Below are 17,603 nucleotides of genomic sequence, written 5' to 3'. Positions count from 1 at the left end.
ATCGCTTGAGCCTGGGTGGTGAAGGCTGCAGTGAAGCATGATTTCACCACTGCACTCCAGCCTGAGTGACAGAGCAGGATCCTATCTCTAAAAAAATAAAAGTAAATAAAAGTTGGGGATACGGCTACCATGAGCAAAACAGTTCAATGATCCCTGCCCCATGAAAAGGACATTCTATACACCAGGTGAATAGTTCTATCGAGCAGAGGCCTGAAGGAGCTGGCCATGTGGACAGTGGGTTGGCAGAAGCGACAGGTGCACAGGCCCTGGGGCAGGGCCTGCTGTGGTGCAGGAATGGCAAGAGTGACTGGAGCAGAAATAGGGTCAGGGAGCTAACTGGGCCAATTGCAAGGGTTTCGGTTTTTAGCAGGGAAATAGTAGTGGGGGCTTGGAGGAGAGATTCCAGGCTGGACACAAGGGATTTGAAAGTGCTGCCTCGGCCGGGCGCGGTGGCTCACGCCTGTAATCCCAGCACTTTGGGAGGCCGAGACGGGCGGATCACGAGGTCAGGAGATCGAGACCATCCTGGCTAACACGGTGAAACCCCGTCTCTACTAAAAAATACAAAAAACTAGCCGGGCGCGGTGGCGGGCGCCTGTAGTCCCAGCTACTCGGGAGGCTGAGGCAGGAGAATGGCCCGAACCCGGGAGGCGGAGCTTGCAGTGAGCTGAGATCCGGCCACTGCACTCCAGCCCGGGCGACAGAGAGAGACTCTGTCTCAAAAAAAAAAAAAAAAAAAAAAAAAAAGAAAGTGCTGCCTCAATGATAGTATTGAGAGCCCAGGACAGCCTGAGATGGGACAGGCTGCGATGATAGCTGGATGTGACAGAGCAGGGGTTCCCACGCTGGAGGGCCTACCTCAGAGAATGTGTATTTCTGGCCAGCACAGTGGCTCACGCCTGTAATACCAGCACTTTGGGAGACTGAGGCGGGAGGATCTTTTTTTTTTTTTTTTGAGACTGCACCCGGCCAGCAGGAGGTGAGGCCAGGAGTTCGACACCAGCTTGGGCAATATAGCGAGATCCTGTCTCTATAAAAAAATTAAAAATTAGCTGGGCGTGTTGGCGAGAGCCTGTGGTCCCAGCTACTGGAAAGGCTGAAGTGGGAGTATCACTTGAACCCAGGATCTGGAGGTTGCAGTGAGCTGTCATTGTGCCACTGTACTCCAGCCTGGGCAACAGAGCAGGACCCTGTCTCTTAATAAAAGAAAGAGAGGCTGGGCGCGGTGGCTCACGCCTGTAATCCCAGCACTTTGGGAGGCCGAGACGGACGGATCACAAGGTCGGAAGATCGAGACCACAGTGAAACCCCGTCTCTACTAAAAATACAAAAAAAAATTAGCTGGCCACGGCGGCAGGCACCTGTAGTCCCAGCTACTCGGGAGGCTGAGGCAGGAGAACGACATGAACCCAGGAGGCAGAGCTTGCAGTGAGCCGAGATCGCGCCACTGTACTCCAGCCTGGGCGACAGAGCGAGACTGTCTCAAAAAAAAAAAAAAAAAAAAAAAGAAAGAGAATGCGTTTCTACCAAGTTCCTGGCAAGGCTGATTCCAGTATGCTGGGGCCACACCTGGAGAACCAGGGTGTCGATAAAGAGCTGAGGACAGATATTTGAGCATGCAAACTTGAGAGGATCTGGGGAGACTGAGGCAGGGAGAGGTGAGAAGGAGCAGCCTTAAGGCAGGAAGAAACTGGTTGGAACCAAGCCCTGGACTGGGCACAGTGGTTCACTCCTTTAATCCCAAAGTTTTGGGGGGCCCAGGCAGGAAGATCCTTTAGCCCAGGAGTTTGAGATCAGTCTGGGCAACACAGCAGGACCTCCTCTCTGCAACAAATTTAAAAATTAGCTGGTGGTAGAGGTGCAAGCCTGCGATCTCAGCTACTCGGGAGGCTGAGATGGGAGGATCGCTTGAGTCTGGGAGGTCGAGGCCGCAGTGAGCTATGATTGTATCATTGCACTCCAGCCTGGGCAACAGAGTGAGACCCGGTTTCTAAAATAAAAAAAGAAAAAGAACTGAGCCGCTATGCCTGGTGACAGAGCAGGTGGGGAGGATGGCAAGGGACGGCACACAATTCTCACCCCTCCCGCATCCCCCCTGCCCTCCCACCAGAGGGGGAGGCGGTGCCCCCCTCCCATCCCGCCTGCCTGTCTCCAGCTTACCCTGAAGGTCTCCCAGAGAGGAAAGAGGGGACTCGGGCGTCCCTGGTTCCCGATCTGTGGCGCCAGCTAGATTCTAATTAGCCACCAGAGCTTGAGAGACAGGAAGCAGGGGGCTGGGGGCGGGGGCTTGGATTCCTGCCCAAGACGGAGGCTGCAGGTTGGGCTGCACGCCTGTGTCCCTCACTCAGGAGGACGCTCATCACCTCCTTTCTCACAGTGAGGATGCGGGTCGGGGAGGTGAGTGGGCAGGGTCAGGACAGGGGCATGGGGAAGAGGCTTCCGGAGGAGCTGTCCCAGGAGGTTCTGGCGGGGAAGAGTTGGCAGTCTGTTTGCCCAGAGGTGCCCAGATGGGTGGGTCTGCCTGCTGCGTGTAGGGGTGGGGGCTGTGGTGTGAGCTGCAGGCCCTGGAGGGGGCCCTCCAGATAGGGCTGGCTCGAGGGACGTGCTGGACCTCAGGCTCTCAGAGCCACTCAGCCACCAGCAGGAGGAGAGGGGAGCAGCCCGGAGGTCCTATGCCCACCTTACTCTCCCTGTCCTCCCCCAGGCTGGTGGTCCAGGCCGTGGTGCCCGCCAGGTGATGCGGGGCGAAGCCCCCCGCACAGGCCACTGAGAGTCCCGGACACGCACCCGGCTGCCACCATGGCCCGCCTGGCCGCAGTGCTCTGGAATCTGTGTGTCACCGCCGTCCTGGTCACCTCGGCCACCCAAGGTAGGTGCTGCTGGCGCCGAGGAGGGGCCTCGGCTCCCAAACCCTGCTGGGAGGGCAGATAAAATGTTGAAAACCCTCCTGATGACTCAGTAAAGAATCACAGCCCCCGCCCCGCCCAGACCTCAGCTGAAGCAGGCCAGCGGAAGACTCAGTGGTAACACACACCCCAGCGCCACCAAGAGGCCCCTGGACCATCCCCTCACCTCCAACAAGTCGGCTGGGCCAGGTTGGTAGGGGCCATCCTGCTGTGGCCCCTGGGACGAGGACAGGCCTTGGTGAGCCGATGCTTCTCTCTCTCTCTCTCTCTCTCTCTCTCTCTCTCTCTCTCTCTGTGATTACATCTTCAAGGCTCTCACTGGGAAGAAGGCTTAATTAAAGCATGCCCGCTGACGTTTATTTAAAAACAACTAATTACCCGCTCAGCCCTATGCCGGCCCTGGGATCCTGCACACGCCACAATTAGTGCCCCAAGCCTGCCCGCCCACCCTCACCGGTTACTCAATTACTGGCCCCGTGGCGGGCCCAGGCCAGGGGCAAGGGCAGGATAAGGTGAGAGGCCAAGAGAAGAGGCCAGTGGGCCTGGCCCCTCACCCTGGGATGTGCCCCCTGCCCGCCCTGACATCCCTTCACACACCCGCCGTGTGAAGGGCATCGGCGGGTGACTCTGCTCCCTCCGGCCCTGCCCTCTGGAAAGCTCCAAAGGTTGAAGGGACACGGTTCGGCTGGGCCCCAGGGCCTTGGCACTGCCCCGCTGGCCAGCAGCCTCACTCCCCTGCTGCTACATTCTCTGCCCATCCAGGTCCTGCCCCATAGCCCCAGCTGGGCCGGGAGGGGCCGCCTCCACCCCCAGACCCATCTGAGCCAGGCTTCCACCCCCGGCCCTCCCTCCCAAGCCCGGGAAGGCTAAAATTAGATGAGGAGGCAGATGGTGCTGGAGGAACACATGTGAAATGTTCCCCCTGCTGGGACTCAACTCACCCCAAAAAACCCCAGGGGCCTCCCTGCCATACCCCTGGGGTACCCACCCAGATCTCTGGAAAGGTTCGACTCCGTAACTGTCCCACACGAGTGCCCCCCCGAAACCTCGTACGGCAGGGGGTCACTTCCTTCACCTCCAAGAGACGGTCCCCACATTGGGGCGTCTGGGCCCCTGGCTGAATCCCTGCTCCCCTCCAGCACCCCGCACGGCCTGGCTGGGACCAGCGTCACAGAAGGTGCTGCCCCGGCCAGCATGGACCCTGCCAGGCACCCTCTGTTGTGCAGACAAACCGCCTTAATAATACTCATAATAACAATAATTAGCATTCATATCATCTTACTGCGCTCTGCGCACATTAACACCCTGGAGCCATCACAACAGCCCTGTGAGATGGGAATTGTCCTCTCTGCCCCTCAGGGGAGGGACAGAGGCACAGAGGCGGTCAGTGACTTGGATGAGGCTGCATCCAGGGAGTGGCCGGGCTGGAATTCCAATCCCAGCCGGCAGTCTGGCTCCTACATTCTGGTTCTCCGTCCCCGTGTGGTACAAAATGATGGCCGACATGGGGCAATGCAGTCCGCCCGGGGAGCTCAGCCTGCTCAGGACACGTCCCTTCCTTGTCACAGTGAAAACCCAGGAGGTTTCCCAGATGATACTGATCAGGCACCCTCCATGTACAGGGTGCCATGCTCCTTGCTTCCTTCAAGAGCATTTTCTAAGGCACAGAATCCCTGCAGGATGACCCGGGGCTGTAGGTGCCCATTTCACAGATTGGGAAACTGAGGTTGGGGAGAGAACAACAGTGGGTGTTCAAACTTTTTTTATATTTTTATTTTGAGACAGAGTTTTGCTCTTGTCACCCAAACTGGAGTGCAGTGGCATGATCTTGGCTCGCTGCAACCTCTGCCTCCCGGGTTCAAGCGATTCTCCTGCCTCAGCCTCCTGAGCAGCTGGGATTACAGGTGCCTGCCACCACACCCAGCTAATTTTTTGTATTTTTAGTAGAGATGGAGTTTCACCACGTTGGCCAGGCTGATCTTGAACTCCTGACCTCAGGTGATCCACCTAGCTCGGCCTCCCAAAATGCTGCGATTACAGGCATGAGCCACTGCACCCGGCCACTGTTCGAACTTGATCGTGCATCACCATCACCTGGTTGGCACAGAACCCTGCAGGTTCCTGGCCTCACCCCTGCGATTTTGATCCAGCAGGCCCAGCATAGGGCCTGAATCTGCATTCTGAACCAGCCCTCACATCTGCCCTCTCAGCCGCAAAACCAGTCTCCTGTGGTTTCTTCTAGAAACATGAGTTCATTCCCGTGCTTTCTCTGCTCCTCGCATGGGGTGGGGTGAAGTTAGGGAAGTCCCCAAGACAAGCTTCACTTCTGATACCAACAATACATTTGGGGGTCTCCCAGAGAACACTCAGGTATGAGCATTCACTAGAAGGACTTAGAACTGACTAGAAGGTGTTATGCTCTCAGTTTATTACATCAAAAGGATACAGATTAAAATCAGGGCCAGGTGCACTGGCTCACTCCTGTAATCTCAATGCTTTGGGAAGCCAGGGCGGGAGGATTGCTTGAGCTCAAGGGTTCGAGACCAGCCTGGGCAACATGGCAAGTACCCCATCTCTACAAAAAATAAAAATTAGCCAGGCATGGTGGTATGTGCCTATTGTCCCAGCTACTCGGGAGGCTGAGGCAGGAGGATCCCTTGAGCCCAGTAGTTTGAGGCTGCAGTGAGCTATGATCGCGCCACTGTGCTCCAACCTAGGTGACACAGTGAGACCCTGTCTGAAAAAACAAACAGGCCAGGTGCGGTGGCTCACGCCTGTAATCCCAGCACTTTGGGAGGCTCAGGCGGGCAGATCACCTGAGGTCAGGAGTTTGAGACCAGCCTGGCCAACATGGCGAAACCCCATCTCTACTAAAAATACAAAAATGAGTGGGGTGTGGTGGCGGGCGCCTGTAATCCCAGCTACTTGGGAGGCTGAGGCAGGAGAATCACTTGAACCTGGGAGGCAGAGGTTGCAGTGAGCTGAGATTGCACCACTGCACTCCAGCCTGTGTGACAGAGCGAGATTCTGTCTCAAAACAAATAAAAATAAGGCAAGGGAAGAGGTGCATAGGGTAGAGTCCAAGAAAGTTCCGTTCATGGAGTTTCCAATTACCCCCTCCAGTGGAGTCCTGGACAGCGTTAACTCTCCCGGCAACAATGTGTGACAACGCACATGGTGTACTGCCAACCAGAGAGGCTCCCCCAAGCCTTGTTGTCCAGGGTCTGTATTGGAGTTCAGTTCTGTAGCCCTGATTGACCACCTGCAGGGCTGAGCTGAATCTCTAGCACGTCTAGAGGTTAGCTGAGACCACGTGACCCAGAGCTCCTGCCCTAAGTCCTGTTAGCATATTCATTAACTAGGGCCGTCCTAACAAAGTACCAGAGACCATGTGTCTTTGTTTGTTTGTTGCCCAGACTGGAGTACAATGGCATGATCTTTGCATGCCATCACTGCAACCTCCACCTCCTGGGTTCAAGCAATTCTCCTGCCTCAGCCTCCTGAGTAGCTGGGATTACAGGTGCCTACCACCACACCCGGCTAATTTTTGTAGTTTTTTAGTAGAGACGGGGTTTCACCATGTTGGCCAGGCTGGTCTCGAACTCCTGACCTCAGGTGATCCACCCACCTCAGCCTCCCAAAGTGCTGGGATTACAGGTATCAGCCATTGTGCCTGGCCTCTCCTTGACTTGTAGCTAGATGGCCACCTGCTCCTGTGTCTTCACATTGTCTTACCCCTTTACACGTCTGTGCCCACATTTCCCCTTTTAGCCGGGTGCGAGGGCTCAGTCCCATAATCCTAGCACTCTGGGAGGCCAAGGCAGGAGAAGTGCTTGAGACCAGACTAGCCTGGGCAACACAGAAAAGGGACCCATTTCTATGAGACAGTTTAAAAAATTAGCTAGGCATGCTGGCGTGAATCTGTAGTCCCAGCTACTTGGGAGGTTGAGGCAGGATCACCTGAGCCCAGGAGGTTGAGACTGCAGTAAGCCATGATCGCACCACTGCACTCCAACCTGGGTGACAGAGGAAGATCCTGCCTTAAAAACAACCTCCCACCCCCTCTTTTTTTATTGAGATAGATAGGGTCTCGCTCTGTTGCCCAGGCTAGAGTGCAATGGCACAGTCATGGCTCACTGGAGCCTCAACTTCCTGGGCTGAGGTGATCCTCCCACCTCAGCGTCCCCAGTAGCTGGGACTACAGGTGTGTGCCACCACGTCTGGCTAATTTGTGTATTTTTGTAGAGACAGGGTTTCACTATATTGCCCAGGCTGGTCTCGAACTACTGGTCAATTTGCCCACCTTGGTCTCCCACAATGCTGGGGTTACAGGTGTGTGCCTCTGCGCCTGGCCAAAATTTCCCGTATTTATAAGGACCACAGTCATATTGGATCGCAGCCTACCCTAACAGCCTCATTTGAGTGTACCTCTATGAAGACCTTATCTCCAAACAATGTCACATTTTCAGGTCCTGGGGGTTAGGACTTCAGCATATGAATTTTCGGGGGGACACAGTTCAATCCATAACAGCATATCTGATGTAGCCCAAGCACTTTCTAGGAAAACAGACGCTCTTAAGCAGAGCATTCCAAAGGCTTAGACGTCACCTCCTAGGAGGTGAGAGTCCAGCCTCTCTTTGCACCAGGTTAATGTCCTCACTACACAAATGGGCACACCGAGAGGCCCATTCTACAGCTGAATCAACTGAGGCTGCCTCCGCCGGCTTCCGGGACTCAGCCAAGCTACAGGTGGTGTTTTCTCGGCAGCGGGCAGGGTCTTTCCTTCCTGGCCCAGGCCCGGGAGTGACACCGTCCCCAACCCTCTCCGCAGGCCTGAGCCGGGCCGGGCTCCCGTTCGGGCTGATGCGCCGGGAGCTGGCGTGTGAAGGCTACCCCATCGAGCTGCGGTGCCCCGGCAGCGACGTCATCATGGTGGAGAACGCCAACTACGGGCGCACGGACGACAAGATTTGTGACGCTGACCCTTTCCAGATGGAGAATGTGCAGTGCTACCTGCCAGACGCCTTCAAGATCATGTCACAGAGGTGAGTGGGCTCTCATTCCTGGATGAAGCGCCTGCCTAAAAGCACTGGACACCTGCCGGTGCACCCGTTCACCTTAAGTGGTTTTTTAATGCATTCATTACATGTTTACTGAGCGCTTAATGGGTGCTGGGCCCTATGCAGATGAGAATAAGACCCAGTTCATCTCCCCACAACCAGCCCGTGCCCCCCACAGAGGCCTATACCCATACGTACACTGGCAAGTCCCTCCCTGCACCAGCCACTTGCTTCCAAAAGCTTCCATCCCAAGATCAGCCAGGGCAGTTTGTTTGTTTTTGAGACGGAGTCTCACTCTGTCACCCAGGCTGGAGCGCAGTGGCATCTCGGCTCACTGCAACCTCCACCTCCTGGGTTCAGGCGATTCTTCTGCCTCAGCCTCCCAAGTAGCTGGGGATTGTAGGCGCACGCCACCACGCCTGGCTAATTTTTTTGTATTTTTAGTAGAGACAGGGTTTTGTAATTGGCCAGGCAGGTCTCGAACTCCTGACCTCAGGTGATCCGCCCACCTTGACCTCCCAAAGTGCTGCCATTACAGGCATGAGATGAGCCACCAGGCCCAGCCTTAACCAGGGCAGTTTGGAGCTTGTAAAAAAATATAAAGAAGAGCAGCACAGAGTGGAGGTGTCATGGGAGGACTTTTCCCTTTATCCCAGACTTTTTTTTTTTCGGAGATAGGGTCTCACTGTGTTGCCCAGGCTGGAGCACAGTGGCACAATCATAGCTCGCTGCAGCGCTGACCTCTCAGGCTCAAGCAATCCCCCTGCCTCAGCCTCCTGAGTAGCTGGGACTACAGGCGCATGCCTCCATGCTTGGCTAATTTTATTTTTTTGTAGAGGCGGGGTCTTGCTGTGTTGCCCAGGCTGGTCTTAAACTCCTGGCCTCAAGCAGTCCTCCTGCCTTGGCCTCTCAAAGTGCTGGGATGACAGGCATGAGCCACCGCACCCACCCATCCCAGATTTGAGAGCTCATCAGGCTACTCCAAGGACAAGACACCTGTGCACAGATAATGGAAGCACAGGCCTGTGTGAGTGATTGTGTGTGGGGTGAGTGCTTGAGCATGCAAGACTGGAACTTGGAGTGTGTCTGTGTGATTGCATGCATCTATGAGTATGACTGTGTATTTGTCTTGTTTTGTTTATTTTATTTCTTTACTTAATTTTTGAGACAGAGTCTTGCTCTGTCACCCAGGCTGGAGTGTAGTGGCGCGATCTCGGCTCACTGCCACCTCTGCATCCCGGGTTCAAGCGATTCTCCTGCCTCAGCCTCCCAAGTAGCTGGGACTACAGGCGCCCACCACTACACCCAGTTAATTTTTTTGTATTTTTAATAGAGCCAGGGTTTCACCATATTGGCCAGGATGGTCTCGATCTCTCTCTCTTTTTTTTTTTTTTTTTGGTGAGACGGAGTCTCGCTGTGCCCAGGCTGGAGTGCAGTGGCGCGATCTTGGCTCACTGCAAGCTCCGCCTCCCGGGTTCACGCCATTCTCCTGCCTCAGCCTCCCGAGTAGCTAGGACTACGGGCACCCGCCACCACACCTGGCTAAATTTTTTGTATTTTTTAGTAGAGACGGGGTTTCACTGTGTTAGCCAGGATGGTCTCAATCTCCTGACCTCATGATCCGCCCACCTCAGCCTCCCAAAGTGCTGGGATTACAGGCGTGAGCCTCCACGCCCAGCCAATCGCGATCTCTTGACCTCATGGTCCGCCCGCCTTGGCCTCCCAAAGTGCTGGGATTACATACGTAAGCCACTGTGCCGGCCTATTTTATTTATTTTTGAGACAGAATCTTGCTCTGTCACCCAGGCTGTAGTGTAGTGGTGTGATCTCAGCTCACTGCAACCTCCACCTCCAGGGTTCAAGCGATTCTCCCGGCTCAGCTTCCCAAGTAGCTGGGATTACAGGCACGCACCATCATGCCCGGCTTATTTTTGTATTTTTGTAGAGACAAGGTTTCACCATGTTGGCCAGGTTGGTCTTGAACTCCTGACCTCAGGTGATTCGCCTGCCTACCTTGGTCCCCTGAAGTGCTGGGATTACCAGCATGAGCTACGGCGCTCAGCCTGTGTATTTTAGTGTATGTGTGTGTGTTTGAGTGTGTGACTAAATGTGTGTGATAGTGACTGTGTGTGTCTGAGTGTGTGTGAACAGGTGTGGGTGTGTGCAGAGGTATGTGACTAAACATGTCTTTGAGTGTGTCTGAGTGTGTCTGTATGAGTGACTGTGTGTATTGGAGTGTGTATCTGGGTGGGTGGATATGTGTGTGTGAATGTGGGTGTTTGTGGGTAAATATGTGGTTATATGTCTGAGTGTGTTTGGGTGTGTTTAAGTGTATGTGAGCAGGTGTGGGTGTGAGCACGTGTGTGAGCATATCTCTTTGAGTGAGCATGTGTGTTAGAGTGTGTGTGGCTGACTGACTGAGGTGTGTTTTCGTATGTGTGAGTGGTGGGGTGGATGGGTGAGTGTGTGTGGGGGTGGGTGGATGGATGTGGCTGTGTCTTTGTGTGTTTAAGTGTGTCTGTGGGCAGATGTGTGTATGTGGATGAGGGTTTGTGTGTGGTTGACTGAGAGTGTATTTGTATTTCTCTGAGTGTGTTTGTGACTGTATGTGTGAGCATGGAGTGTGGTTGCCCCAGGCTGAGGCAAATCTGCACAAGCCTCTCTCACACCCAGTCAGTCCACGTAGAGCCGATCAGCCTTTCCTTCAGATTACACCCAGGCTGGATGCGGCGGCTCATGCCTGTAATCCCAGCACTTTGGGAGGCTGAGGCAGGGGATCGCTTTAGGTCAAGAGTTCGAGACCAGCCTGGGCAACGTAGCAAGACCCTGTCTCTACTAAAAACTAAAAAATAAATTAGCCAGTCATGTTAGTGTGTGCCTGTGGTCCCAGCTACTTAGATGACTGATGCAGGAGGATCACTTGGGCCCAGGAGTTTGAGGCTTTGATGAGCTATGATCCCACTGTACTCGAGCCTGGGTGACTGAGCGAGAGACCCTGTCTCTTAAAAAAAAAAAAAAAAAAAACAGACCGAGCGCGGTGGTTCACTCCTGTAATCCCAGCACTTTGGGAGGCCGTGGCGGGTCGATCACCTGAGGTCAGGAGTTCAAGACCAGCCTGGCCAACATGGTGAAATCCCATCTGCTACTAAAAATACAAAAATTAGCCTGGTATGGTGGTGCGAGCTTGTAGTCCCAGCTACTTGGGAGGCTGAGGCAGGAGAATCGCTAGAACCTGGGAGGTGGAGGTTGCAGTGAACCAAGATAACACCACTATACTCCAGCCTAGGTGACAGAGTGAGACTGTGTCTCAAACCAAAAAAAAAAAAAAAATGTGTGTTACTCGAGGAGGAGCGGGTCACTGACAGCCCCAGGAGAGCAGGAGAAGTTTGGGCAGCGGATGGGAGTGTTCAGGTGGCTGAGACAGCTGGGCTGGGCTAGGCTGGAGGCGCCTCATCATCTCCTCCTCCTCCTCTGTCTCTCTCTCAAACTGCCATTCCCCTCCAACAGTCTTGCCTCTCTTCCCTGCTTCTTGTCTCCTGACACCCCTACATGGGCATTCTCAGTCCAGGCTCCAGCCTTTGCTTAGGCTGTGCGCCCCCTCCTGGGGATCCCCCTTCCTCCCACCTCTCCAAATTCTCCCTGCTGACTTCATTCAACACCAGCTTTGGGGGACTGCATTCTTCTCCATTCTCTCTCCAGCACCTAGTACAGCATCTGGCCTAGTTCCCAAGTCCATGGGGAATGCTGTGCATAACAGTTACCGGGGCTGAGGGAGTGTGACGAGGCCTCTGGAGTAGTCCTGCTTCCTCTCCACTGAGTCCCCAACCCCTGCTGCTCCACACCCAAGCCTGGAGGCTTTTTTTTTTTTTTTTTTTTTTTTTTTGAGACGGAGTCTCGCTCTGTCCCCCAGGCTGGCGTGCAGTGGCATGATCTGGGCTCACTGCAACCTCCGCTTTCTGCCGCTTTCTGGTTCAAGTAGTCCTCCCGCTTCCATGTCCCTTGTAGCTGGGACTACAAGCATGCACCACCACGCCCAGCTCATTTTTGTGTTTTTTTTTTTTTTTTTTTTTTTTTTTTGAGACGGAGTCTTGCTTTGTCGCCCAGGCTGGAGTGCAGTGGCCGGATCTCAGCTCACTGCAAGCTCCGCCTCCCGGGTTCACGCCATTCTCCGGCCTCAGCTTCCCGAGTAGCTGGGACTACAGGCGCCCACCACCTCGCCCGGCTAGTTTTTTTTTTTGTATTTTTTAGTAGAGACGGGGTTTCACCGTGTTAGCCAGGATGGTCTCGATCTCCTGACTTCGTGATCCACCCGTCTCGGCCTCCCAAAGTGCTGGGATTACAGGCTTGAGCCACCGCGCCCGGCCCATTTTTGTGTTTTTAGTAAAGACGAGGTTTCACCATGTTGGCCAGGCTGGTCTCAAACTTCTGACCTCAACTGATCTGCCAGCCTTGGCCTCCCAAAGTGCTGGGATTACAGCCATGAGCCACCGCGCCCAGCCTAGCTATTCATTTGTTGGTGGACATTTGGGCTTCCTCCACTTTTTGGTGATTGTGAATAATCCAGCTGTGAATGTGCACGTACAATGATTTGCTTGTTTTAAATTCTTCTGGGTACAGTAGTCCCCACTTATCCACTGGGGAAACGCTCCAAGAACCCCAGTAGATGCCTAAAACCGCAGAGAGCTACTTACTGAACCTTGTATATACCATGTTTTCTCCCATACATCCCTCATTATAATACAGTTTAATTTACAAATTAGGCACAGCTAGATGTGGTGGCTCATTCCTGTAATCCCAGCACTTTGGGAGGCTGAGGCGGGCGGATCACTTGAGCCTAGGAGTTCGAGACCAGCCTGGGCAACATGGCGAAACCCCGTCTCTACTAAAAATACAAAAAAATTAGCCAGGCGTGGTGGTGCATGCCTGTAGTCCCAGCTAGTCAGGAGGCTGAGGCAGGAGAATAACCTGGGAAGTTGATGCTGCAGTGAGCCATGATCACACCACTGCTTTCCATCCTGGGCAACAGAGTAAGACCCTGTCTAAAAAAGAATAATAAAATAAAATAGGCTGGGTGTGATGGCATACAATTGTAATCCCAGCACTTTGGGAGGTTGAGGCAGGTAGGTTGTTTGAACCCCGGAGTTCAAGACCAGCCGAGGCAACATGGCAAAACCCCATCTCTACTAAAAATACAAAAATTAGCAGGGCATGGTGGCACATACCTGTAGTCCCAGCTACTTGGGAGGCAAAGGCTGGAGGATCACTTTAGCCTGGGAGGCCGAGGCTGCAGTGAGTCAGGATTGTACCACTGCACTCCAGCCTCGGTGACAGAGTGGGACCCTGTCTCAAAAAATAATAATAATAAAATAAAGTAAAATAAACTAGGCACAGTAAGATCCTAACAACAATAGTAATTTTTAGTAGTAAAATATTGTTACATAAACTAAGGGCTACTTGAACACAAGCACTATGAAACCGTGACAGTTGATGGATAACTGAGATGACCACTAGTGTGACTGACACACAGGGAGCAAGCAGATACAGCATGGATACGCCCCATACAGCATGAGATTTCATCAGGCTACTCACAACAGCACACAACTCAAAACGTATGAATTGTCTACTTCGAGAGTGCCGTGGTGCGATCTTGGCTCACTGCAACCTCTGCCTCCTGGGTTCAAGTGATTCTTGTGCCTCAGCCTCCCGAGTAGCTGGGATTGCCGGTGTGTCCCACCACGCCTGGCTAATTGTTGTATATTTAGTAGAGATGGGGTTTTACCAGGTTGGCAAGGCTGCTTTCAAACTCCTGGCCTCAAGTGATCTATCCACCACAGCCTCCCAAAGTTCTGGGATTATAGGCGTGAGCCACTGCACCCTGTCCCAGGATTCTATTTTTTGTTTTGTTTTGTTTCAGACGGAGTCTCGCTCTGTCACTCAGGCTGGAGTGCAGTGGCTCAGTCTCGGCTCACTGCAACCTCGCCTCCCGGGTTCAAGCAATTCTCCTGCCTTAGCCTCCTGTTTAGCTGGGGTTACAGACATGCACCACCACGCCTGGCTAATTTTCGTATTTTTAGTAGAGACAGGGTTTCACCATGTTGGTCAGGCTGGTCTCAAACTCCTGACCTCAGGTGATCTGCCCGCCTCAGCCTCCCAAAGTGCTGGGATTGCAGGCGTGAGCCACCACGCCCAGCCAGTGTTCTTTTTTTTTTTTTTTTTTTTTTTTGAGACGGAGTCTCGCTCTGTCGCCCAGGCTGGAGTGCAGTGGCGCCATCTTAGCTCACTGCAAGCTCCACCTCCCGGGTTCACACCATTCTCCTGCCTCAGCCTCCTGAGTAGCTGGGACTACAGGCGCCTGCCACCATGCCTGGCTAATTTTTTGTGTGTTTTTAGTAGAGATGGGGTTTCACCATGTTAGCCAAGATGGTCTCGATCTCCTGACCTCATGATCCGCCCACCTCGGCCTCCCAAAGTGCTGGGATTGCAGTGTGAGCCACCGCGCCCAGCCAGTGTTCTATTTTTAAAGAAGAGGGTGAGGTGGATGGATATAGACAGACCTTCCCATGCCCCATCCTGCCCCCCATTTTTCTCTCTCCCTGCTAGATCCTTCGTCCCTTCTCAAGTGTCTGCCTGTGTTTAGTACCCTTGGTTAAGAGCAGGACTGAAGGGGAGACACAGGGCCTCTTCTGCCCCATACCTGTGGGGAAGCCTGTCAAACTATGTCCTGCATGCCTGCGTCCTGCCTGGCCTAGCCCCAGCCTGCTGCAAGGGACAGGGACCCTGACAGTGGGGACAGAGAGACAGATAGCAGATGAGACACATCTTTTTGTTGTTGTTAAATAGGTTCCCCCTTACATGCTAGCCAGCCCCCTGGGAAGTTGACAGTGACTTGGAGGAGTTCCCTCTTGGGAACTGAGAATGGCTTTTCCCTGGGGACGCTTTCTCCTGGCTGCCCTGGCTATAAGTCTGCACAGCAGCACTGCCCAAAGGGTGGGACGTGTCCACGAGATGGTGTGAAGTGGACACAGCTGGACACTGAACATTTCATTGATCGTAAGTTCGCAGAGGCACCACCTCACGTGCATGGCTTCACATGTATTACTCTCCAGTGACCAATGCGGGGGCTTTAAAGTCCATTTAAAGAAAAATGCCAAGGATATAATATTGTCAGCTACATTCAGAATGAAAGTGATGAGGGGTGTCCAGGAAAGCACTGTTGAGGGGGTGACTCCTCCTTCTCAGCTCTGAGGATGATGCTGTGCTGGGGCTGAAAGTAGAAGAACGCTGGTGGGAAAGAGAGAGCAGGCAGGAAACAAAAAAGTGCCCAAAAAAGGCCTCTGGGCTTGATGTATTAGTTCGTTCCTACACTGGTATAAATAAATACCTGAGATTGGGTAGTTTATAAAGAAAAGAGGTTTAATTGCCTCATAGTTCTGCAGGCTGTACAGGAAGCATAGTAGCTTCTGCTTCTGGGGAGGCCTCAGGAAACTTACAATCATAGCAGAAGGTGAAGGGGAAGCAGGCACGTCTTACATGGCCAGAGTAGGAGGAAAAGAGAACAGGGGAGGTGCTACACACTTTTAAACAACCAGATCTCAACAGCACGGAGGGGATGGTGCTAAAACCATTCATTAGAAACCGTCCCCATGATCCAGTCACCTCCCACCAGGCCCCACCTCTAACATTGGAGATCACAATTCAACATGAGATTTGGGCGCAGACACAGATCCAAACTATATCACTTGGTTTCCAGCTCCACTGCCCCTTCCCAATTTGGGGGTGTCTATGACACCATGACCCTGGAGCATGAACCCCTCCCGCCCCCAATCCAGTCTATGTGTTTCTTTCCCAATACCCTGTCTCTCCTCTGAAGGTGTAACAACCGCACCCAGTGTGTGGTGGTCGCCGGCTCGGATGCCTTTCCTGACCCCTGTCCTGGGACCTACAAGTACCTGGAGGTGCAGTACGACTGTGTCCCCTACAGTGAGTCATCTTGTTCCTTGTGCGGACGCGGGCCCTTCCCCCATGAGTGAGTGAGGAGGAGACACCTTGACACATGCGCACACATGCATGGGGCCTGGGCACAGAGGGGACAGCCGGGCCTGCTCTCTCCAACACACATTCTCTTCTCCCAGACACCACTGTCCTTACTCAGTGCCTGCTCCCCCACCTCACAGACTCTGTCACCTCCTGTGGGGGCACCGTCTCCAGCTCTCTTTACCCCAGCCCACTCACCCTGCTTCTTCATGCACCCTGTACTCATTTCCACACTGCCAGGCTATGGTCCCGTGCTCTGCCTGGCACACTTACATCTCTCTTTTCTCCCTTGGCCTCGATGCTTTTCTCGCCCATCTGCCTCCCTCCTCTTCTCACATCTCTTCCTTTTCTGATCCTTCTCATCTACCCTTCTCTTCCCTCTCACTTAACCCCACTGCCCCTCTCAACACCTCTTCTTTATCTCAGCACCCTCACTCCCCACACACTCCTTCCCAATCATGGAAGCTGGACTCTATACCCATAGAGCGGCATACCACCCTCCGAGGCCTGGTGGCAGATCCAGGGTGAAGGGCTGGGGGCATTTTCAACAGATTCATAACTCCCCATTGGTTTCCCCATTACCATGTGGCACTTCCTGTCTGCAAAGGAAATACCGCCATGGTGGACTGAGGATGGCCTCCAGGCCGCCTGAAGAAAGTGATCTGGGGAGCCAGGAGCCTCCCCATCTTGCACCTGGCCAAGGGGATCAGACAAAGACAGGGTCTCTCCTCCTCAGCACCCCACCCTTGACATCACCTTTTTCCTGCCCTCTCTCCTCCCTCCCTCCTTCCCGTTATCCCTTCCCCTCTCCTCCCACAATGGGTTCCATGTGGCCAACCTGGTGGTAGGGCCTCCGGGCAGGGTGGGGAGAAGGCAGGGCCATCAGGGTGTCTGAGTGTGGTGGGCCGGGGTTGGGGACCAAGAGGCCCTGTAACTCTCCCTCCTCTCCCCTCCCACCCCAACCTTCCCCGCCAACCTTTGATTTCTCCTCGCAGGTGATTCGATGCTGGGGAAACAGGATCCCTTCTGTGCTTCCGTAATTTTCTTCTTTTACTCCTCGTCCTTTCCTTTCAGCGCCTGAGGCCTTCAGCCACCACCGAGGGGGATGCCCATCTGCTCCTTGAAGCCTCCCCACAGCACTGGGGACACGGCCGACTCCCGCGGCTGGGGCAGCCGGGAAAGGGGGCGGGAGGCAGCGAGCTCACCACAGCGGGGGCAGTCAGATAGGTGTAGGTTCAAGGCTCGACTGGACTCTTGAGTTTTCTGGCTCTGAAACCTGAGCAAATGACTTAATTTCTCTGGGCCACTACGGAAGGAGGAGGGAGTCCACAAGATGACCTGTGAGAAGCGCTTGGCCCAGGCCGGCCACAGAGTCGCTCCCGGTGGCAGGGTTTTGAGTGTAAACTTCCCAAGGGCAGAGGCTTCGTCTTCACCCGCCGCCCCAGCGCCCAGACCCATGCCTGGTTCAGGATGTACTCAGTAATATTACCGATGCCATTTAAGCCAGCTGAGCCTGTTTATTCATCTGTGATGGGGTGAAGAGGGGTCAAAAGCTTTCCCTTGGAAGCTGCAAGGAGTAGCGACAGTGTGTCAAGCTTGTGTG

The 17,603-nt window shown here is 53.9% G+C and overlaps 1 protein-coding gene and 1 long non-coding RNA gene across 12 annotated transcripts in view; one reads left to right on the top strand and one right to left on the bottom strand.

Moving 5' to 3' along the window:
- ADGRL1 (adhesion G protein-coupled receptor L1) overlaps positions 1-17,603 on the top strand; it is a 63,542-nt gene that overhangs the window by 24,009 nt on the left and 21,930 nt on the right. For 9 of the 11 annotated variants that reach the window (XM_005588232.5, XM_074026129.1, XM_074026131.1 and 6 more), the window contains exons 1-3: positions 2,745-2,869; positions 7,738-7,951; positions 15,837-15,946. In XM_005588232.5, the coding sequence (XP_005588289.1) occupies positions 2,800-2,869; positions 7,738-7,951; positions 15,837-15,946 (394 nt within the window). In that variant the 5' untranslated portion in view covers positions 2,745-2,799. Of the gene's footprint in view, positions 1-2,704; positions 2,870-7,737; positions 7,952-15,836; positions 15,947-17,603 lie in introns of those variants that run through there. The other 2 variants (XM_015440559.4, XM_065536239.2) reach the window with 2 other exon arrangements.
- On the bottom strand, positions 2,161-17,276 carry LOC123570346 (uncharacterized). Its single transcript, XR_006694488.3, has 3 exons — positions 16,977-17,276; positions 3,073-3,224; positions 2,161-2,915 (listed from the first exon to the last, which is right to left on the bottom strand). It is a non-coding gene; the product is annotated as an uncharacterized lncRNA (long non-coding RNA).

This window comes from Macaca fascicularis, chromosome 19, assembly GCF_037993035.2.
Source record: "Macaca fascicularis isolate 582-1 chromosome 19, T2T-MFA8v1.1".
NCBI classification, from domain to species: domain Eukaryota; kingdom Metazoa; phylum Chordata; class Mammalia; order Primates; family Cercopithecidae; genus Macaca; species Macaca fascicularis.
This window is presented reverse-complemented; position numbering and strand designations above follow the sequence as displayed.